The following is a 17,468-nucleotide window of genomic DNA, read 5'->3' on the forward strand; positions in this document are numbered from 1 at the left end:
TAGAAAAGAGCATAGAAACGGCAAAACGGCGACCGAGTAGAGCTTTGTAGTGGCACCACATTATACTTAACAAGCCCGTAGATTATTCTGTACTTAACATTATACTTAATTATAACATATAATAACGTTATACTTAATCATAGAACGAGGTGAACGAAGAAAATCCACAGACGAAGGATGATAATACATTGTTGAAAAAGTTAGAGTGGATTACAGTAAAACTATGTACGAAGATGTTTCTATCTGTACTGGTCTTAATTAAGTGCAGTATTAAATTTTATTTCTTGTGCTAACGGCCAAAGCCGAACATTTATTCCCGAAAGATGTGTCGAGAAAGGTTCAGAGAAACAAGTTTAAGCTTCCGTCATTTATTTACAAAGGGTTTCGTTCTATCGTCAGCCGAGGAATACCGAGGAATACAAGCAGCTGTTATGATTTCCTTATAAAATGTTTGCCCAACAACTTCCGCACCAACAGTTACCGGTACTACTGATAATCTTAGAGTTTCTGTGTCCGTAGCTCAAAATGTGACGTTTTTTGCCCAATTTGGTGCCCAGGTGTCTGCGATGAAGAAGGGCAGCTCACTTGCTTCACCCAAACCCAATGCACTGGCAGCCTCGCGGTTGGGGACCACAGTTGGCTCCTCCATTCTTCGCCAAGCATAACCATCACGCGGCGCAGTTGATGGTGCACATCAAGTCTGATTACAATATTGCAGTCAGTACACAGCCAACAAGCTATTCGGCACAGTTGTGTTTAGCAAATTACCTGGACCCGGCGTGGGTGGCGGCGTTACCAGCACTGGCGGTGCCGTTGGCCGTCCGATAGCATCCGTCTAACCACACGAGACTACCACAATCAGCATGCACAGCTTCCACATGCTACTGATTTCTTCAAGCTGTTTACCGCTATAACAATTAATACTAGACTTTTCCAGAACAAGTTTTGAGCTTTCAAAATTATACATTATACGAAGTCCGTAAAACGCAGCAAATGCAACACACACACTGCAGAAGTGACCGAGCGACACAACTTTTTTTTAGCGTGCTGGCTCTAAATACCGTTCGTAATATCGGGATTTGCTGGCAGAGAGCGTAGCGAGGTTCTACAATAAGGTAATGTCAATGAGTAAATTTATTCTGCTGGATGCAAACTGTTTTCAAATGCCACAAAATCCAGTACCGCTTCCCCGCGCTACTCGAAGAGACGCGGCGCGGCGCAAAATCAATGGCAAATAACCTTCACTAACACTTTAAAAAGCATTAAGCATTTAAAATTTCACTGACGTGTTAACCAGCTTCGTAACGTAAACTCTGCTCACAAAAGGTTGACGCTTTTGAAACCGTTTTGGCGGAGTGCTTAAAAGTTGTGAAGCTCCTTTTGTATTATCGACTTTCTTAAAGGTGGTTGACCAATTGCAAGACTAGAATGCAGCAGAAAAATAACAACAAAATAAAGCGTACAAGAAATGACGTCGGCTGCGCCTCCGCATTTCTTGTGGTCCTCAGCCGGTCTAGATTAGTATATTGATAAACTGCTAAATTTTCCGAAGCTAAAACTTACGTTCCCAAATGTAAGCAACAGTTACTGTCTAGGTCCCAGTAACTCATTCGTCTATATAACGGGCAGTGTACATAGGATAGCCGTTGTAGTTTGGCCACTCGTTCACCAAACGGACAGTGTGCACCAAATAGCAGTGGTAGTTTGGTCACTCATTCACCTAACGGGACGTGCGCAATGTGCACTAAGTAGCATTAATGGTAGTAGTGTTAGGCTGTTAGCACGGTCGCTTCCTGCCATCGTTTCTGTGTAATGGGGAGTAATGGCAAGCACCAGTTGCTTATAACAATTCTTACAACACAACTGTGACGTGTAAACAAACCCCTAAAAAGTTATTTTATGGGCTTTTTGACGAGTTTTAAAAAAGAGGCGCCGCTTGACCAAACTTCTTGCCAAAAAACGTCAGACGAATGGTCAGGAGCGAAAGTCCGGGTAATGAAAGGTATTGAGTTGTGCGACTGAAAAGCGTCAAACGTCGCCCATCGCGTACAACGTAGCGGGTTAGAGTACTGTACAGTAATTATTTGTAAAGTGTGATTACTAATTTTGTACTGCTGCATTCTACTAAGAACGGAACATTCAAAACAGAACTTTTGTCATCCATTTTCATGACTTTTGTCATCGATTTACCGATTTGTTATCGAAACTTTCTGATTAGCGTAATATTTTCGACGTTTCCTCGAAATGTTCTAAATGAAATGTTCTATGTTCTATGTTCTTTTACGTTTGCGCATTTTCTTATGTTCGAAAACTGGAGGTGCAATTTGCCGGCTAAGACCTTATATCTGGCTTCTTTAAGGTCGTTTATTTTCATACTTAATATTTCTAAACGTAGCAACAGCGTTTCTAAACGTAATTTCTTATGTACAGACGTACTATTCTTAAGTATGGATGTAAGTACTTTAACTAGGTTTATATGGCAGACCCGGCTTGTTGAGGTGATTTGTTTGGTCGCTCCAATGCATTTTTTTAAAAAACGAACACTGTCTGGCCGGGTTTTAGAACGTGGGCTTTCCGATGATAGCAATGATTTTTGTTGATTCTGTCTGGGATACCGCCACTGGTGTACGCAATTTGTTTTGTTCGTGGTAATAAAGATCTAGAACTAGATAGTCCCAAAAAATGTTTTCGTTTATAGGACAGTTAGCTAGCTAAGTGAAGCTAAATTCGTGGCAAATTCCCTGTATTGATTTGTTTCGCGTTGGTTCAGCCTACTTCCTTTGTCATGCCTTGGGACCGCGTGTGACTTGCCGCCGGCCGTGCACACGGCCCGATTACCTTGTGCATTCTGTTCTGATCAGTCGCGCGTGCTGACTAGCTGTTATTTTATCAGTCCCCTGATTTAGCTTTCTTTGTGGGTTCTTTTACCACCCGCCCACCCTACATGGTGGCCTTTGATGTTATTGCTTTCGCAACTGTTCTGTTACTCAATGCAATAAATGGGGGCAGTCGGGTGGAAGTGGGGATATCGGAAGCTCGAACTGGTGAGGTCATCACCTGCACCTTCGATTTCGCATATGCCGCCGCGCCGCCTACCCGAAAACGCCCAGTTACTTCCGATGTGTTTCGTACGGAATTTCCACAAGAATTTAAGTTGCAGTTAAAAAAATTAAACAAGTATTTGATTGTGTCTCAGCACAAGTATTTGATTCTGTCTCGTACGCGAAAAATCTGACATGCAGTCTTATTCTTCTGTAAGAGGAAAACAAAGCTGTATGAACGAAGTTAATACAAACATTAGTACTTACTCGTTTAAGCAAGGCTGCAAGGAGACGGAGCAGCGTTTGCGAACTCATACTAATACTGTGATGTAATTTGTCTAATAAACTGTCATGTACAATATCTGCACAAAACAAATCGCTAGTTGTACACCTAACAAGCAGACTCTCACCGTGATATTAACGTTAAACACGATTGCATTTGACCCTTTGTCCTTCAGATACTTAACTACTAATTTCGAATTTCAAACTACCGTTATCAAAACTGGAACAGGAATAAACACCAGCTATTCATTACCGCACAGATGACCAAAGTGCACTATTCGCTGAACTCTCAAACGTTATCGAAAGTTCGCAGGTGCGTATTATTTTAAATGGCAAAACCTTTTTTTAAGCTGGGTCAGCTTTTTCAGTTCACCAAGCCTGGTTTGTACGAAAGCGCTCATAATACATATTCATCCTGTCCAGAAACAGTTGCTCATCGTGTTCCCAACTGCTGCGATTAGCCAGCTCTGTGCCGGCCGTGAGCAAGAAAGCGTTGACGTTGCTATACAAGTTTCTGTTTAAGTACGCATTAATTTCTCCATCCACACCGGTGCTCGGCTTCCTACTGGTCAGTATGGACTTAGTGGCAGGTGCAGCGTGGCTAAGGACAATCAATGGCAGTGGATGCGGTGGCTTACTGACCATGTGGATTATTTCCTGATCATGTTCTCGAAAGCGGTTGCCGACAATCAGTATGACCAGGTCATACCCACCTATCTGATAAGCATCGCAAAACTCCTTGATGGGACAACTGGCTTGTCCAATCGATGGAAGTTTTGTCACAAACAAGTCTTCAGCCAGTTGATACTGTAACACATCACCGGACGCTTGTTGCACGTTTCCAGGATGCGTTCGTCCGTGGAGTATAAGCAGATTGTCGATCAGAAGGGACTTTCCAACGCCTTCTCGGCCAACGACGGCGATAGTGAACGTGGTTTTTGACTTGGTTTTGGCCATGGTGAGTTGCAGGTCATGTTTGCGGATCGATTGAGACATGTTAGGGCTGGCGGAAGAGAGCTCGCTCCTTTTTAGTAATACTGCATCCTAGAGCGACACGAGTAACTTATGAGTTTGGTTCGCTTGATGCGTCCCAGTAAATAGTAATCTGCTTCTCTTGCTACATTTCAATGTGTAATCCACTGCACAACTACGGTAATGTTTAAATAGCGGCATCATTTGCGCTACGTCTGCGGTAATACACTGAACTAGCCTTTTTTGTCTTTTACACTACTCACTTGGTGGCTCCGCTTGAACGGGACTCGAAGTAGAGCGTCACTAAAATAAATACAGTTAAGCTTATTTTGCGAGATTGGTTCATTAGCAAAGTCTGTACAATCATTTTTTAAAAAAAATTATGATCATACCTAACTGATCACGAACTCGGTTTTGCAACTTTCCCATTAATGATCTTAATAATTCCTTTGTGATTGATTTATCTGCTTGTGTATTCTGTATTCGAAAGCGATGATGGTGTGACAGAAAATAATGACTGCATTGTCTCTACACGTACTGCTTGCTACCACCAAGTACAGATAGCATTTTGGATTTACTAGCTATTGCATGCACACATGCACTAACGGAAAGGATGAATGGTGTTTTCTTTGTTAACTGATATTCTTGTAATACATTTTCTAATATGAATTGTTAATATACAATGTAGGACGAAATGGTCGCATAGCCCCATACCCAGCATTCTGTACGCAAGCGGTGCAGTGCACTTGTACGAAACGGATATTTTGAACACAGTCGTACAGTGCACTGCGCTGCATACGTACTGAATGTGGAGATGTTGGGTATGCGACCATTTTGTCCTAAGCTGTAAACTGAGTGCACATTATTTTCCTCTGCAGTCTTATTGCAGGTAACAATAAGAATACTCGTAGTAAACGTCCGTACCTTGTAAGACTTTTCGATGCCATTTCGCCAGAAATTAATACAGCAGCATAGCTTATAAATTCCTGATCTTTTCCAGATTCCATCAAGCTGATCAATAGGTTTCTTTGCTCGCTAATGGCGGTCCAGTTGTCAAGAAAACCGTAAAGTGCAATAGCGGTGTTTTGATTGACGCCACGGAATAGTCGTGTTATATGCTCTCTAAGCCGCACATTCAAACCAGCCGGGTTTACGCTTTCGCTACCGGTAGTTGTTGGCAATCCTGCTGCAAAATTCATGTTGTGCAAAAGCCTGGGCCACAAATTTTTTAATAAAACGTTTTCAAGTGCATCGAAAATCAATAATTATGTGTACAGATATGACAGCGTGAGTCTGTTAAATACTAAATGTTACTTTTCCCTAACATTGGCCGGAAATGCGGACTGTTGTTATTGGTCCAAATGAAACGCTAGGGCTAGGCAAGGTGCGGCAAATGAGGTAATGCCTAACTACGTATTATGAAACGGCAGCTGAAGACGTTACGTTAGTCAGTCATATTGATCAACAATCTAAGGTGTTCGTCAAGTTAGTCTGAATGAATAATATCCTAAATATGTGGGACGGTTTTTGCAATACAGGATGGGCTTTCTGACGCATTGACTTTCGGCTATCGAAGTCAGCAAACCGGGCATGTCTATTTCTATTTTTGGCTCTGCATTACTTACACAATTTTCGAAACAAGTAGAATTAAACAGTAAATAAAAGCAAGACACCACTTCATTTTCTTTCTACTCATAGTAGCTTTTGCGGTTAGCCGGTCTCATCCTTTAAGCAGCTTTTGTACCACGGTATTACCACCCACACTACTTGAACGTTTTTCTGTTTTGATCTGCACCACTATGGGTAACCTTCTCGGCCCTGCATTTGCACCACCTCGACTTTCTGCCGCCGAGCGCAGGGAGCTACAGGAAAGCCTAGGCATGGACTGCGTTAATTTTTACAACTTCGGGGTATGCGGCGAAACGGGCACCGGGAAGTCGACTCTCGTTAACGCTGTCTGTGGCTACCAAGAGGGTGAAGCGCCTGCAGCTGCGATCGGACATTACGGAGTCGGAACAAGGCATGCCCGTGCATATAAACCAGCTAAGTATCCACATGTTGCCATTTGGGACATGCCTGGCACAAACCATGTCGACAATCCCATGAACACGTACTTCTCCGATCAAAAATTGTCTGCCTTCGATTTGCTGTTTATCGTCAGTAACACCGTGCGTTTTACGGAAGTCGATGCAAAACTGGCTCTTCGCGCCCAACAACAGGGCGTTCCTGTAATTTTTATTCGGACTCAAGCGGATGTTACCATTAACAATGCTTATGAACGAGCTATGAGATCGGCGCAAACTCAGAACGCTGTCATAAAAAAGACCATGGCAAAAGAAGTGCGAAAGGAGCTGTACATGGCCATGGTGAAAGAGCTGAACAGCATTGGAATGGCTAATGTTGCACTTTTCATCGTTTCCGCCTTCGCCTTTTACGATGAATACGACTCCGAGCTTTACCCGGAGCTTGACAAGGAACACCTTCTGGATCGAATCGAAGCACTGGCGCAAACTCGGGGAAGAAAATGAAGTTCTCTTCTGAATTTTTATGACATTATCATAATGCCTGAATTTTATCCTGCCCTAAAATATTTCCATTATATTCCCATCCAGTTACTTTGTACACCTCCAAAATAATAACTGGTATAATTAATTACCGAACAAGTGGTATCACCTAACTTGTGGGTACCGGTATCCCGATTGTTCCTGTACGTATTGTACGCCCACGAAAAACATACGTCCGGCACATACTTCGGACCTCGGTAAAATAATAATACTATATTACTCAAAATTGTGTACCAGTAGAAGTGTTGTATATCAGTATGCCGATGTTGCGCGGCCTCTTCCTTTTTCGGGAAGTACAGCTGAACGTTCCCACCCAAAAGTTACAGTATTAGTATTGTTATTATTCTATTTTTTAAAAATAGCTTTTAAAAAGCCATTTGTACATGAGTCATAAATATGTTTGAAATTTCTTAACAGCCCAGTATACGTCGCAATTGATTAAAAAGTACACAGGAAAGACTTTGCACTCATAAACCGCCATTCATTGGTAGAGGATCATTTGTTGTGAATGCTGGATGCAACGACAATTCTGTCACCTATTTTACTTTTTCACATATCTGTTTTTTTAACATATATGATGCAAACTATATCTTTAAATAACAGTGGTGGCGTTGGGTAATGGAGACGTGCACTCGTAGTAAAAGAAAAGTTTCTTGGTAAACAAGTAATGTTGGGCCTACGAAGAAAAAGTTGAAAAGAAAGACGCTTGCTTATTCCACGTCACCTCAAGTACTGAAACATGTTTATTCCTGAAGTGCGTTTTCTTATAGAAGAGTTTGTAGAACCGCCGACAAGTCGGCGTAAAAAGAATAAAATTCAGCGTGATCGCCGAACCATAGTAGCCTCTTGCAAAATATTGCCAAAATGTCAGCCATATAAAATGTGAAAATAAAATTTTTAAAGAGTTGACACTACAATAAAGGAATAATTTCACAGGTTACAGTGCACGACGTGCCTAGATTTTATCGGTCATGGTTCCTTTCGGAAAAGTTGCCCGCCTATGCAGACTGCTGGCCAGCTGCACCTGTTCTCGGTGTTGTCGTACAAATATAGCGCTCCTTCCGTCGGATCGGGATTTTCGTACACCCAGTAAAGCCAGTTCTCGATGGACCGACGCCGGGACTCGTCTATTTGGTTATCATCTGTTCCAGTCCAGCACGGAAACTCACGGCACACTTCAAACACACTGGTGCCCCGTCTGTCCGCCCGGTTCTTGATCAGCCAGGCTAAGGCCATTTGAAGAGCCTGGGTTTTACCGTCACACTGCCCGTAGATTGTCCTTAGCAGCACTTGGTAGTCATCTGACGTCGGATCCAGATCTAACACGCAAGTTTATAAAATATTTAATAATAAAAAAATAAGTAGTGTTGACTCATCGGTTTACTTGCGTGTCCACTGTCCTGCTTATTTTAACCGGCTTTCGATGGGCACAGCATGACTACACATTATCAGAAGCAGGTTTTAATCCTGCTGTAATAGCAGTATTTGTTTGCTTATGTATGAGACAATATTAACGTACTTAAACCGAGCCTGGTATTTCATGTCTTCCTGGTTCTGGGAAACGCCATTGTAGCTGCTTTGATGGTATACAGTATACCATAATATTACTAAACACACAGGTATCCAATCGACTAACATGACGTCACGGCAGCGCACCTGCACTGTGCGTCGGAGTGGGCAACCCCTGCGGGTTTGGTACTTTTCGAAACTCCCAAATTCATACAACTTGTTCGTACTATGGCTCAAAAAATGGAGGAAAAAATTTCAAGTTTGTGAAGCGAAAGTTGGCTAGTAAAAAGTTATCAGGGAAACGAAAAGTTTGCGATTTATGTATTCAGGTTTAGCACTGCGGTCTATGAGGCTGTTTGCCATAGACCTCTACGGTAAACAAAAATATTGATTTTTGTCATTGTGATCAAATCAAAACAATTAAATTGTAATAACTTAATCAAAACAAAACATCCAGAACTCTAATCAGCCAATTAAAACAACCAAACAGTTAGATTTTTGATCAACTGAAGTGATTTTGTTTAGCATTAATGTCTATGGCAAGCTGCCTCGTAGACTAGACCTCAATGCTAAACGAGAATTACATAATCGTGAAGTTTTCGCTTTCTTGATAACTTTCTACTCGCCAGCTTTCGCATTGACAACTTAAAATTGTTTCCTCCATTTTTTTAGCCATAGTACGAACAAGTTGTAGGAATTTGAGAGTTTCGAAAAGTACCAAACCCGCAGGGGTTGCTTACTCCGACGCATGGTGCAGGTTATCTACCGTGACGTCATCGTACAAGGTGCAAGCTCGATTGGATACCTGTCAGTTCAGTAATTTTATGAGTATGCACATCATTTTCTACCTTAAACAGCTAGAAAATCTCTCGAAGAGCTAAGCATTTCGAGTGTTCTCTATACAATCATGTCATATGACTGAACATAGCGAATCCATTCAATGTGTAATTTTTACTGTCCGCACAAACTGTACCGCAGATAGTGTTCACAAGAAAATAAATAGTGCCGGAACTAACAGTTTATTATCCTGTACAGATAGGTAACTTACGTAAATTGTCGCCGGGCATCGTTAATCCCAGCTACACAGTGCGCCCAGTTCCACCGCTAGCACTAAGCGTTAAAGTATGGGTGTGGTGGTGTAGCACAAGCGAGCCGGGAGCGGACCACGAATACAGGGGGTAGATTCCCAGCTGCTCCCACCACGGTTCCCCATCAATCTGCAGTTTCAACGTGGGATGGTGCTGCGTGTACGCCGCCGGGTATTCCACAGTCTGGTAATGGCCATCACTGCATAGCTGCACTCCCGGGCGGACATTTCGCAGCAGTTCACCGGTAATCCGCAGTCCCTCGATGGGTGGGAACTTGTTTTCCACTACCAGACGTATCCACTTCTGGTCAAGTCCTGGATGAAATGGAAAGCGGTTATAGTGCCGCCTTCTCCAAAAGACGGCCAAGAGATGCTGTCGGCGAAATGACACGGAATACCGATATTGACGTCGGCAGATGATTAATCCGCAGTAGTTTCCCGCTGAGACCACCCGGTGTTGCGGTGCATGCATCGCGTCGGGCGTGGAAAAGATCTTGAAGTGCGCGGATTCCGCCAGGAATATATGCTCCGCTAAACCAGAGCACTGTATGGAAATGTTGCTCATTCTTCCGGGACGATTGGTATATACAATCACAGCCCACTCCATCCTGCATGGATACTTCTCGCTCAGCGGTTCGCCCAACTGGTCAGCGCATCTTTGACTGTTCGTTTCATTTTCGCAGACATTGACGAAATGCGCGTCGATGGCTCTCATCAACTCTGAGTTATCGCCCTGAAAGAATTTGCAACTAGCCGTGAATTTGGCTTCTTCCAGTGACACGGAAATCTGTTCCACTTTCCGTGCCGCATCCTCCATGTCTTTTTAATAATCCGAATGATTCCAGGATCTTCGTCGGCAGCTGCAGTCATAATCGTCAGGTAGGTGCTCATACAAATGCACATCTTCATCACATCAAACCGTACGATTTCGCACCATTTCTCAAAACTGGAAAAAGCATAAACTTTTAAGACCGTAGTTAGCAGCGGTTGATTGACCCCGGTTTCCGTGAGGTCCCGGCACAGGATGCTGAGCAGCTGCTCGGGATCGTTTTCTTTATACAGTTGAAGGAATTTCTCTTGTCTTCCTGGCCGAGTAACTTTGTCGGCTGTATTGAATTTCCGTAATGCCTCCCACAATAGATGCAAACGATGATCAACGGACTGGTACGCACAACGTGCATGGTACTTGGCATTCTCACTGTTGATGGAGTTTTCTGCTGCCTGAATGGCTTCTTCCAGCCGTTGCTCGATTCTCCGTAATTCCTCTTTTTCGTCATATGTCAAGAGATACCATATGGCTACCTGTCGAGCCGCCGTGGAATCAGGATCGTGCTTCTCCAGAGTTTCGTTTAGGCTGTCTACAGCTGCTTTGATAACTTTGTCTTTAACCGCTCCGCCGATTTTCGTTATCATCCACAGGGGAAAAGAGGCCATTTCAATTTGTATATTTAGAAAAAAATTGTATCAGTGTAGCTAAAACGATATTCAAATGACGGAGTGCATATGCAATAGATAGCAGTGTGTTGCGCACACAATTTCCAGTTGCGAAGATAACTGATTTACTTCTCCGTTGTCACATTCTGCCTGTTTCGGTAAATTGCCTGCTTGTCTGCATTTTCGTGCCCTGCAGCAAGCCACCATTTATCTTGCATTAGAATGTGCGTATTTGATGCGTGAATCACGCGTCTAGACACAATGCTGTACGCATTTAATGCGCACAACGACCGGAAATTATGGCCTTTAACGTAAAAATTGTTGCGCTGTTCTGCGCCCTTGTTACAGCGGTATCGCGGCTTTCGTTTTCGTTGCTGAATTATATCGTCATTGTATAGGGCAGCGGCGAAATTTACCGAACATAATAAATAATCCTTTACTGGTTACATTACACGTAAATTTTAATGGCAAGTCATATTTATGCATCAGTGTGGTATACCACAGTGCTGCATATACATGACTTGTTATTACGATATCTACATACGTAGATCATCGGTGACTTTCATAAAGATAAATATTAGATTACCGATATTTAGACAAGAAAGCCGGTAAACTCTTGTTGCGCATGCACCAAAAAAGAAAGCGAAAAGCACCTCCAAAGTGGGAGTTAACTAAGGCCCTGCAGACCGAAGGAATTGTTTTATTGTAAACAATACTCTACTTAATTGTTGTTGTTTTCTCTAAACGAAACCCTGCGTTATCGTTATAAACTAATACGTCTGGTTCAAGCTTGAGCGTATATCACCATTGAGCTAGGGGCAATATCTCTTTAGAAATCTCTTTCCTTAATCATAATATTTTGATCTTGAGCCATTTCAAACCAAAACGACCAACTGTGAGATCAAAGCTGTCTGATAAAATTCAGCTGATGTTACCAAAGTCCCGCTTTTAAACTTTCGAATAAACATTGTGAAAACCATTTGCGATTTCGGCATTTTTAAAATAGGAACAATTGTTAATGCAATTTACCCTTTTCAATAGAAATACATTAAAACTTACAATACATGGATTACAATAAATTTACACACAGCGCCTTGGCTCTATTGGTAAAATTATTTTACCTCGCAGTAAAAATCTTAGATCACCATCCTTCCTAATTTTTGTAGATTTCATTATCCATCACTGTAGTAGCGGACACAGCCAGATGTCGTTGTCTCCCGGGTGAACCATGCTGGCCCACCAAAGAGCAAGAGGCAGCATTCAATGAAACCATCGGCGGCCGGCTTATCTTCCCAAAGCCCACTGGTATTGTTGAAATACGTTGCTTACAAACACAGCTTTATTACAGTATTTGTTTGAAATTTAATGTTATTATGAATTTAGCCTTTCCATGTTATGCGGGTAAAACCAGAAATCCACGTGAATGTGCGGAAATACAGAAGAACTATAACAAACCAGGCTATTTGGTCAACAGACCGGGTAGTATGCAGTTGTTCAACTGGGAAGACATGGGAGGGATGCGGTGTTCACTGGAAGGCGTCAGTGTATGGAATACAACGTGTTCGATGGGTCGTACACCGTATTACGCTGTGGATGTCCACACGGTTGCCGATATCCAGAAAGCGCTGGTCTTTGCGGAACAGCACAATATTCGCGTTGTAGTGAAGAGTACGGGTCATGATTACCTGGGACGGAGCACCGGATACGGAACATTAATGATTTGGATGCGGAATTTTCAAGGAAACGTACAAACGAATTTAACCTTTATGCCAACCTGCTGTGATAGCAGCCATCGGTTTAATAGTCCAGTTATTACGGTGCCGGCTGGAAAAACATGGAACGATGTCTACCCAAAAGTACAGTAATCCTTCTTTTAAAGTCAAGCTGAATTACATAAACCCCTCAGCAAATTAAATAGTCTTATTCATATTAAGTTACTTAACACTCGTAGTCGTATGAGTATTTAAAGATTTCATGTACGTACAGCTAGAGGAGGACTTTAACGGAGCCTACGCAATGATTGGTGGGTACTGCTACGACATTAGCGCAGCGGGTGGTTTCACTTTTGGCGGCGGGCACAGTCCACTTTCCCCGGCATTCGGCTTAGCAGCGGACAACGTCCTACAAGTGACAATGCTAACGGCAAACGGCGAACTTCTGACCGCCAACGCTTGCCAGAATAAAGACCTCCTCTGGGCGATGCGCGGCGGTGGGGGCGGGACTTTCGGAATTGTCACCTCCATCACCTACAAACTGCACTACATTCCTAAGGGACTCTTTGCGTACACGATGCTGGTGCTCCACGCAAACCTAACCGGTAAGCTGGAAACGGAGCAAGTAGGACAGGTTGTGGGAGTCCTCGCGGAATATACTACAGCACTGGAAGCGGCTGGGTGGGGCGGGTATTTAAATTACCTACCACAGTTTGGAATTAGTCTCATGTTCTTGAGACCGGCGGATCGTCTGGATGCGTTGGACGCTATGATAGATTTCAAGGAGGGATTGGTTGCGGTGCAGTCCAGAGTGGGGATTGCCGTGGGACCAAGTCCGACAGCTGGCGAGAATTATTTACAACATTTTAATTCCTTCGAAGTAGGTTTCCGAATGTATATTTTTTACGCTATGAGTCTATGACGCAAATCAAAACGTTAGCAATTTCTGGTTGCAAAGCGTTGAGTATATGGTTGAGCATATGGAATACGAAGTATACGTAGTATATTCCATATATGGTTGAGTATATTCATCGTATTTATTTTTTACTCTTTTTTTAAGGAATGGCGGATTTGGACAGATACGATCGGCGTCTTCGACATGTTTTACTCTGGATTCCGTGTGACATTGGGATCTCGCTTCGTCCCACGATCAGCTTTGGCGGATCCCCAAAAGTTAACAGCCGCCATCATGGCGGGTGTCAAACAGAATGGTGTCGCCAACGGACTGGCGATCATGGTGGTGACCAGTAACGTCGTGCGTACTTTCGATCCAGACTCTTTGGAGACCTCCCTTACCCCAGCCTGGCGACGGGCAACGTGGATCACGCTGATGTTTACCGGCTGGGATGGGAGGACACCGCAAGCAGTTATCACAGATAAGATGGCGGCGCTGAATCGGGGATTCCAGGTGTGGCGCGATGCCTACCCGGATACGGGAGTGTATTCTAACGAAATAGCATTGGAGGAGCCTAATTGGCAGAATGCGTCATGGGGAGTTAACTATGACAGACTGCGTAGGATTAAAAAGGCGGTCGATCCTAATGGAATTTTTGTGTGCAGAATGTGTGTGGGCAGTGAAGAGTGGGAGGAGGATGTTCAGAATCGAATGTGTCGTGTCCATTAGAAAAATTATGGCCTTGTCGCTTTTTATAGACTGAATCGGCTAGTAATTCGTCATAATTTTGCAATAAAGTTAGTTCCTTCATGTCAGAATTTAAAGAGTCATAGGCTTCAAGACGCCGCCTTTTTTGGCATTTTCGGCTGACATGTATGCATTATACGCGTACATGACATGTATGTATGCACAATATCGCATAGTTGTATTCAGGTTAACGTATTTTCAGTTGAACGCGATCGAGTTTATCGAAAATAGAGTTTCTCAGATCAGCCGATACCACTGTAAACTGTAACACGACATCGGAAAGTTTCTTAATTGCAGTGATTCCTGTCTTTCTTATGCAACGCATATCATAAAAACGAGAAACCACTTGACCTGTAAACCTTTAATCAGTCAAACATCGAACAATAGTTGCATAACGATTTTGTAGTTTTTAGGCATCCAATAATACTGTAATAACATGTTTTGAGCACCTGTACTATACGCGTAGCTCGAAAAGCGGCTGCCGGTCTTTAAGGCCGTGTGAGACGAGGCTCACTAGCGTTCACGTCCGTGGCGCTAGGCGCTACGCCTTTGGATTACGGTCTGTGTTGTGTCTCGCTTCTGATTGGCTTGCGCTTTATTAGTGGGCGCGGCTTAGCACGTGCTGCACAGTGTTACACACTGTTGAATTGGCTCTACGATTTGTGATCGAGCTGCGCCGATCACTTGTTGATTTCTGGTCTCCAGACTTTCAATATTATTAAAAGTCAGCTATTAGCGGTGCGACGTTTCGCGATTCCGCGTAGTTCGCTATACTGATCGCATAGCTCACTCCACGGGATCTATTCCGTTTAGGTCTCCGTATCTGGATCACAGTCGGATCCAGCATTAGATGGTAGCAGAGCCGACAGCGGTTCTCTGATTTGAATTGATCTGATCTGATTTGACTGGTGTCAGGCAAAGTTGGCCTGTTATTTGACGTGTTACCCGCGACCAGCAAGGCGCAGGTCTGTGTGACAGCAAAGCGCACACCACAAGCGGTGCAATTTCCCCCATCGGACGCGGATTTCCAGCTTCGGTTTTCGGTACGGTATCTTCAGCGAAGAACCGTGCTGTTTCCTTAGCTGTGCAAGAGTGCAAGAGTTTCAGTCGTCAGTGTTCCTCGGTGTAGAGTCTTCAGCGAAGACCTACACTGGTGTCACTGATACTCGGCAAGGATTCAGCGAATCCTAAGCCGTGGGCCACAAGCGGCGAAGCGCCAAAAGGGGCGCACGGAAAAGACCAGATCAGACTCCTCCAAACTGGAGTAGAGCACTACTACTGTTGCTACGGCAGTCAGCCGGCACAGTAGCAGATTAAAAGCGTGCGGCACAACCGCTACGGAAAAGCGGCAACGCGGGAGCGGATTTTGGAGAAGAAATCGGATCATCTGGATCACTTCCCCCGTGGAACGGACGGTCAACAGGTAGAAAACCGTTATTAATTACGGCATTGGTTAGACGGTAAAAGTTGCAATTTCTATTGGCCGATACTGAGCTGAGCGTAGACGTAGGCGGGATTTTGCACACGGTGCGCAAGTCTGGCCGTTGACCGTGACGTCAGGCTGATATAAAATTTAAGCGGACTAACGTGATTGGTCAGTTATCTGAGCTGTGATTGGTTGAAATTTGAACTGAGTAAATCGAGCTAGCGGACCAATCAGAACGAAGTAAACAACCCGAATGGGGATTTTCCGTTGAACTCGAACTGTAAAAGGGAAATTTGAATTGAGACGAGATATTTGAAAGGGAGAGTGACCTTTAACCTGAATTGAGCTGGAAAGTGACCTTTAACCAAAATTGAGCTGGAAAGTGACCTTTAACTAAAATTGAGTTGGAAAGTGAACTTTAACCTGAATTGAGCTGGAAAGTGACCTTTAACCAAAATTGAGCTGGAAAGTGACCTTTGACTTAAATTGAGCTGGAAAGTGACCTTTAACTAAAATCGAGCTGGGAAGTGACCTTTGAGCTGAGTTGAGTTTGGAAGTGACCTTTACCAAAAAGTTGGAACTGATTAAGTTGAACCAAAAAGTGACCTTTTAACGAAGTTGAAATTGAGTCAGTTAGTAGTACAGCGATATCAGCAGCTGTAGAATTTTATTCGTAAAAGTGTTCTGAACTGTAAAAAGGCTCTCGAAGTTTTGTCTGAAAAGTGACCTTTAGGGCAAATCTCTCGAACTTTTTATTGAAAAAGTGACCTTTAAACGGAACTTAACCGAAATTTTTCAATCGAAAAGTGACCTTTAGCAAGGACTTAGAAAAATTTCGAAAGTACAAAGTGACCTTTAGGACAACTGAATAAACCATACAATAACGCGTGTGTGAGAACAATTGGCAGGAGCGTCCAAGTTATCCGATCAACATGGACAAAGACAACGACGAACCGACATCAAATAACAGCCAGGGAAGCAGGAGCTCCCGAGGATCACAGCAAGGTGCAGCTGATCCTTATAAAAAGGAATACAAGTCGCTCGCACGTCCAGTCGGCCACGACAGACAGACCCGAGCGGCTGTGACCTTTGCAAGAAAGGACAGCAAAGGCAGCGATAGCACATACCAAGTGGCGCTGGGAGCTACACAGAACGAAGAGAGCTCCAGCGGAGACGGAAAGCAAACCCCCGCGTCTGTGGCGGGAGGAAAACCGATGAACCAGAAAAAGGTCACTGGGGAGGACAGAACCACAGAGAAGGAAGAGGAAGCAGTCGGGGCATCACAACTGGATGCTACCACTGTCGGAACTGACGAGCAGGATAAAAATGTGAACCTGACTCGATCGGAAACGGAAAAGACAAAGGTCACCGAAGAGGAACTTGCCGAACTGGGACTGGATGACCTTTCACTGAACGACAGGACTTCAGCCGATGACCTTTGGGCAACTCCAATGGTCTCAGACGAGTCAAATGAATCGTATTTCACGGATGATGAAACGACGATGAATATGTCCTTCCAAACCGCGATAAGAGAAGCCGACCGTGCTGAAGGGATGACACCCTTCAAGGAAATACCCGAGCACCTCATTGAACGGACAAAAACAGGAAAGGTCATTAATGTACGACCACCATCACCGAATAGTCCCACAACGACTTTGAGGACTCGTGTGAGGGAGTTGGAAAGCGAACTCGAAGCCAAGGAAAGTCAGGCAACGAAACGAACAAAAGAAAATCGGGAAAAACTGTCGTCGCTGGAAGCCCGAATATACGTATTGGAACAACAACAGGTTGACCTGGAG

At 43.7% G+C, this 17,468-nt stretch overlaps 4 protein-coding genes across 7 annotated transcripts in view; 2 read left to right on the forward strand and 2 right to left on the reverse strand.

The window, feature by feature from the left end:
• Window positions 1-3,388: 3,388 nt before the first annotated feature.
• Window positions 3,389-5,546, reverse strand: LOC129589604 (uncharacterized). The gene is made up of 3 exons (XM_055484417.1): window positions 5,220-5,546; window positions 4,559-4,598; window positions 3,389-4,367 (listed from the first exon to the last, which is right to left on the reverse strand). The coding sequence occupies exons 1-3, from the start codon at window positions 5,492-5,494 to the stop codon at window positions 3,693-3,695; spliced, it is 990 nt and encodes a 329-aa protein (XP_055340392.1). The 5' UTR covers window positions 5,495-5,546; the 3' UTR covers window positions 3,389-3,692.
• Window positions 5,547-7,673: 2,127 nt separating this feature from the next.
• Window positions 7,674-10,112, reverse strand: LOC129589612 (uncharacterized). The gene is made up of 2 exons (XM_055484427.1): window positions 9,417-10,112; window positions 7,674-8,178 (listed from the first exon to the last, which is right to left on the reverse strand). The coding sequence occupies exons 1-2, from the start codon at window positions 9,433-9,435 to the stop codon at window positions 7,829-7,831; spliced, it is 369 nt and encodes a 122-aa protein (XP_055340402.1). The 5' UTR covers window positions 9,436-10,112; the 3' UTR covers window positions 7,674-7,828.
• A 1,712-nt stretch (window positions 10,113-11,824) lies between these two features.
• LOC129589600 (uncharacterized) lies at window positions 11,825-14,303 on the forward strand. Its single transcript, XM_055484413.1, has 5 exons — window positions 11,825-11,995; window positions 12,056-12,194; window positions 12,273-12,745; window positions 12,876-13,481; window positions 13,662-14,303. The coding sequence occupies exons 1-5, from the start codon at window positions 11,954-11,956 to the stop codon at window positions 14,223-14,225; spliced, it is 1,824 nt and encodes a 607-aa protein (XP_055340388.1). The 5' UTR covers window positions 11,825-11,953; the 3' UTR covers window positions 14,226-14,303.
• A 523-nt stretch (window positions 14,304-14,826) lies between these two features.
• LOC129589599 (uncharacterized) overlaps window positions 14,827-17,468 on the forward strand; it is a 28,898-nt gene continuing 26,256 nt past the window's right edge. For all 4 annotated transcript variants that reach the window (XR_008690623.1, XM_055484408.1, XM_055484407.1 and 1 more), the window contains exon 1: window positions 14,827-15,666. The gene's annotated coding sequence lies outside the window, so the exon portion shown is untranslated. The remainder of the gene's footprint in view (window positions 15,667-17,468) is intronic.

This window comes from Paramacrobiotus metropolitanus, unplaced genomic scaffold (assembly GCF_019649055.1).
Source record: "Paramacrobiotus metropolitanus isolate TYO unplaced genomic scaffold, Prichtersi_v1.0 Parri_scaffold0000036, whole genome shotgun sequence".
NCBI classification, from domain to species: Eukaryota; Metazoa; Tardigrada; class Eutardigrada; order Parachela; family Macrobiotidae; genus Paramacrobiotus; species Paramacrobiotus metropolitanus.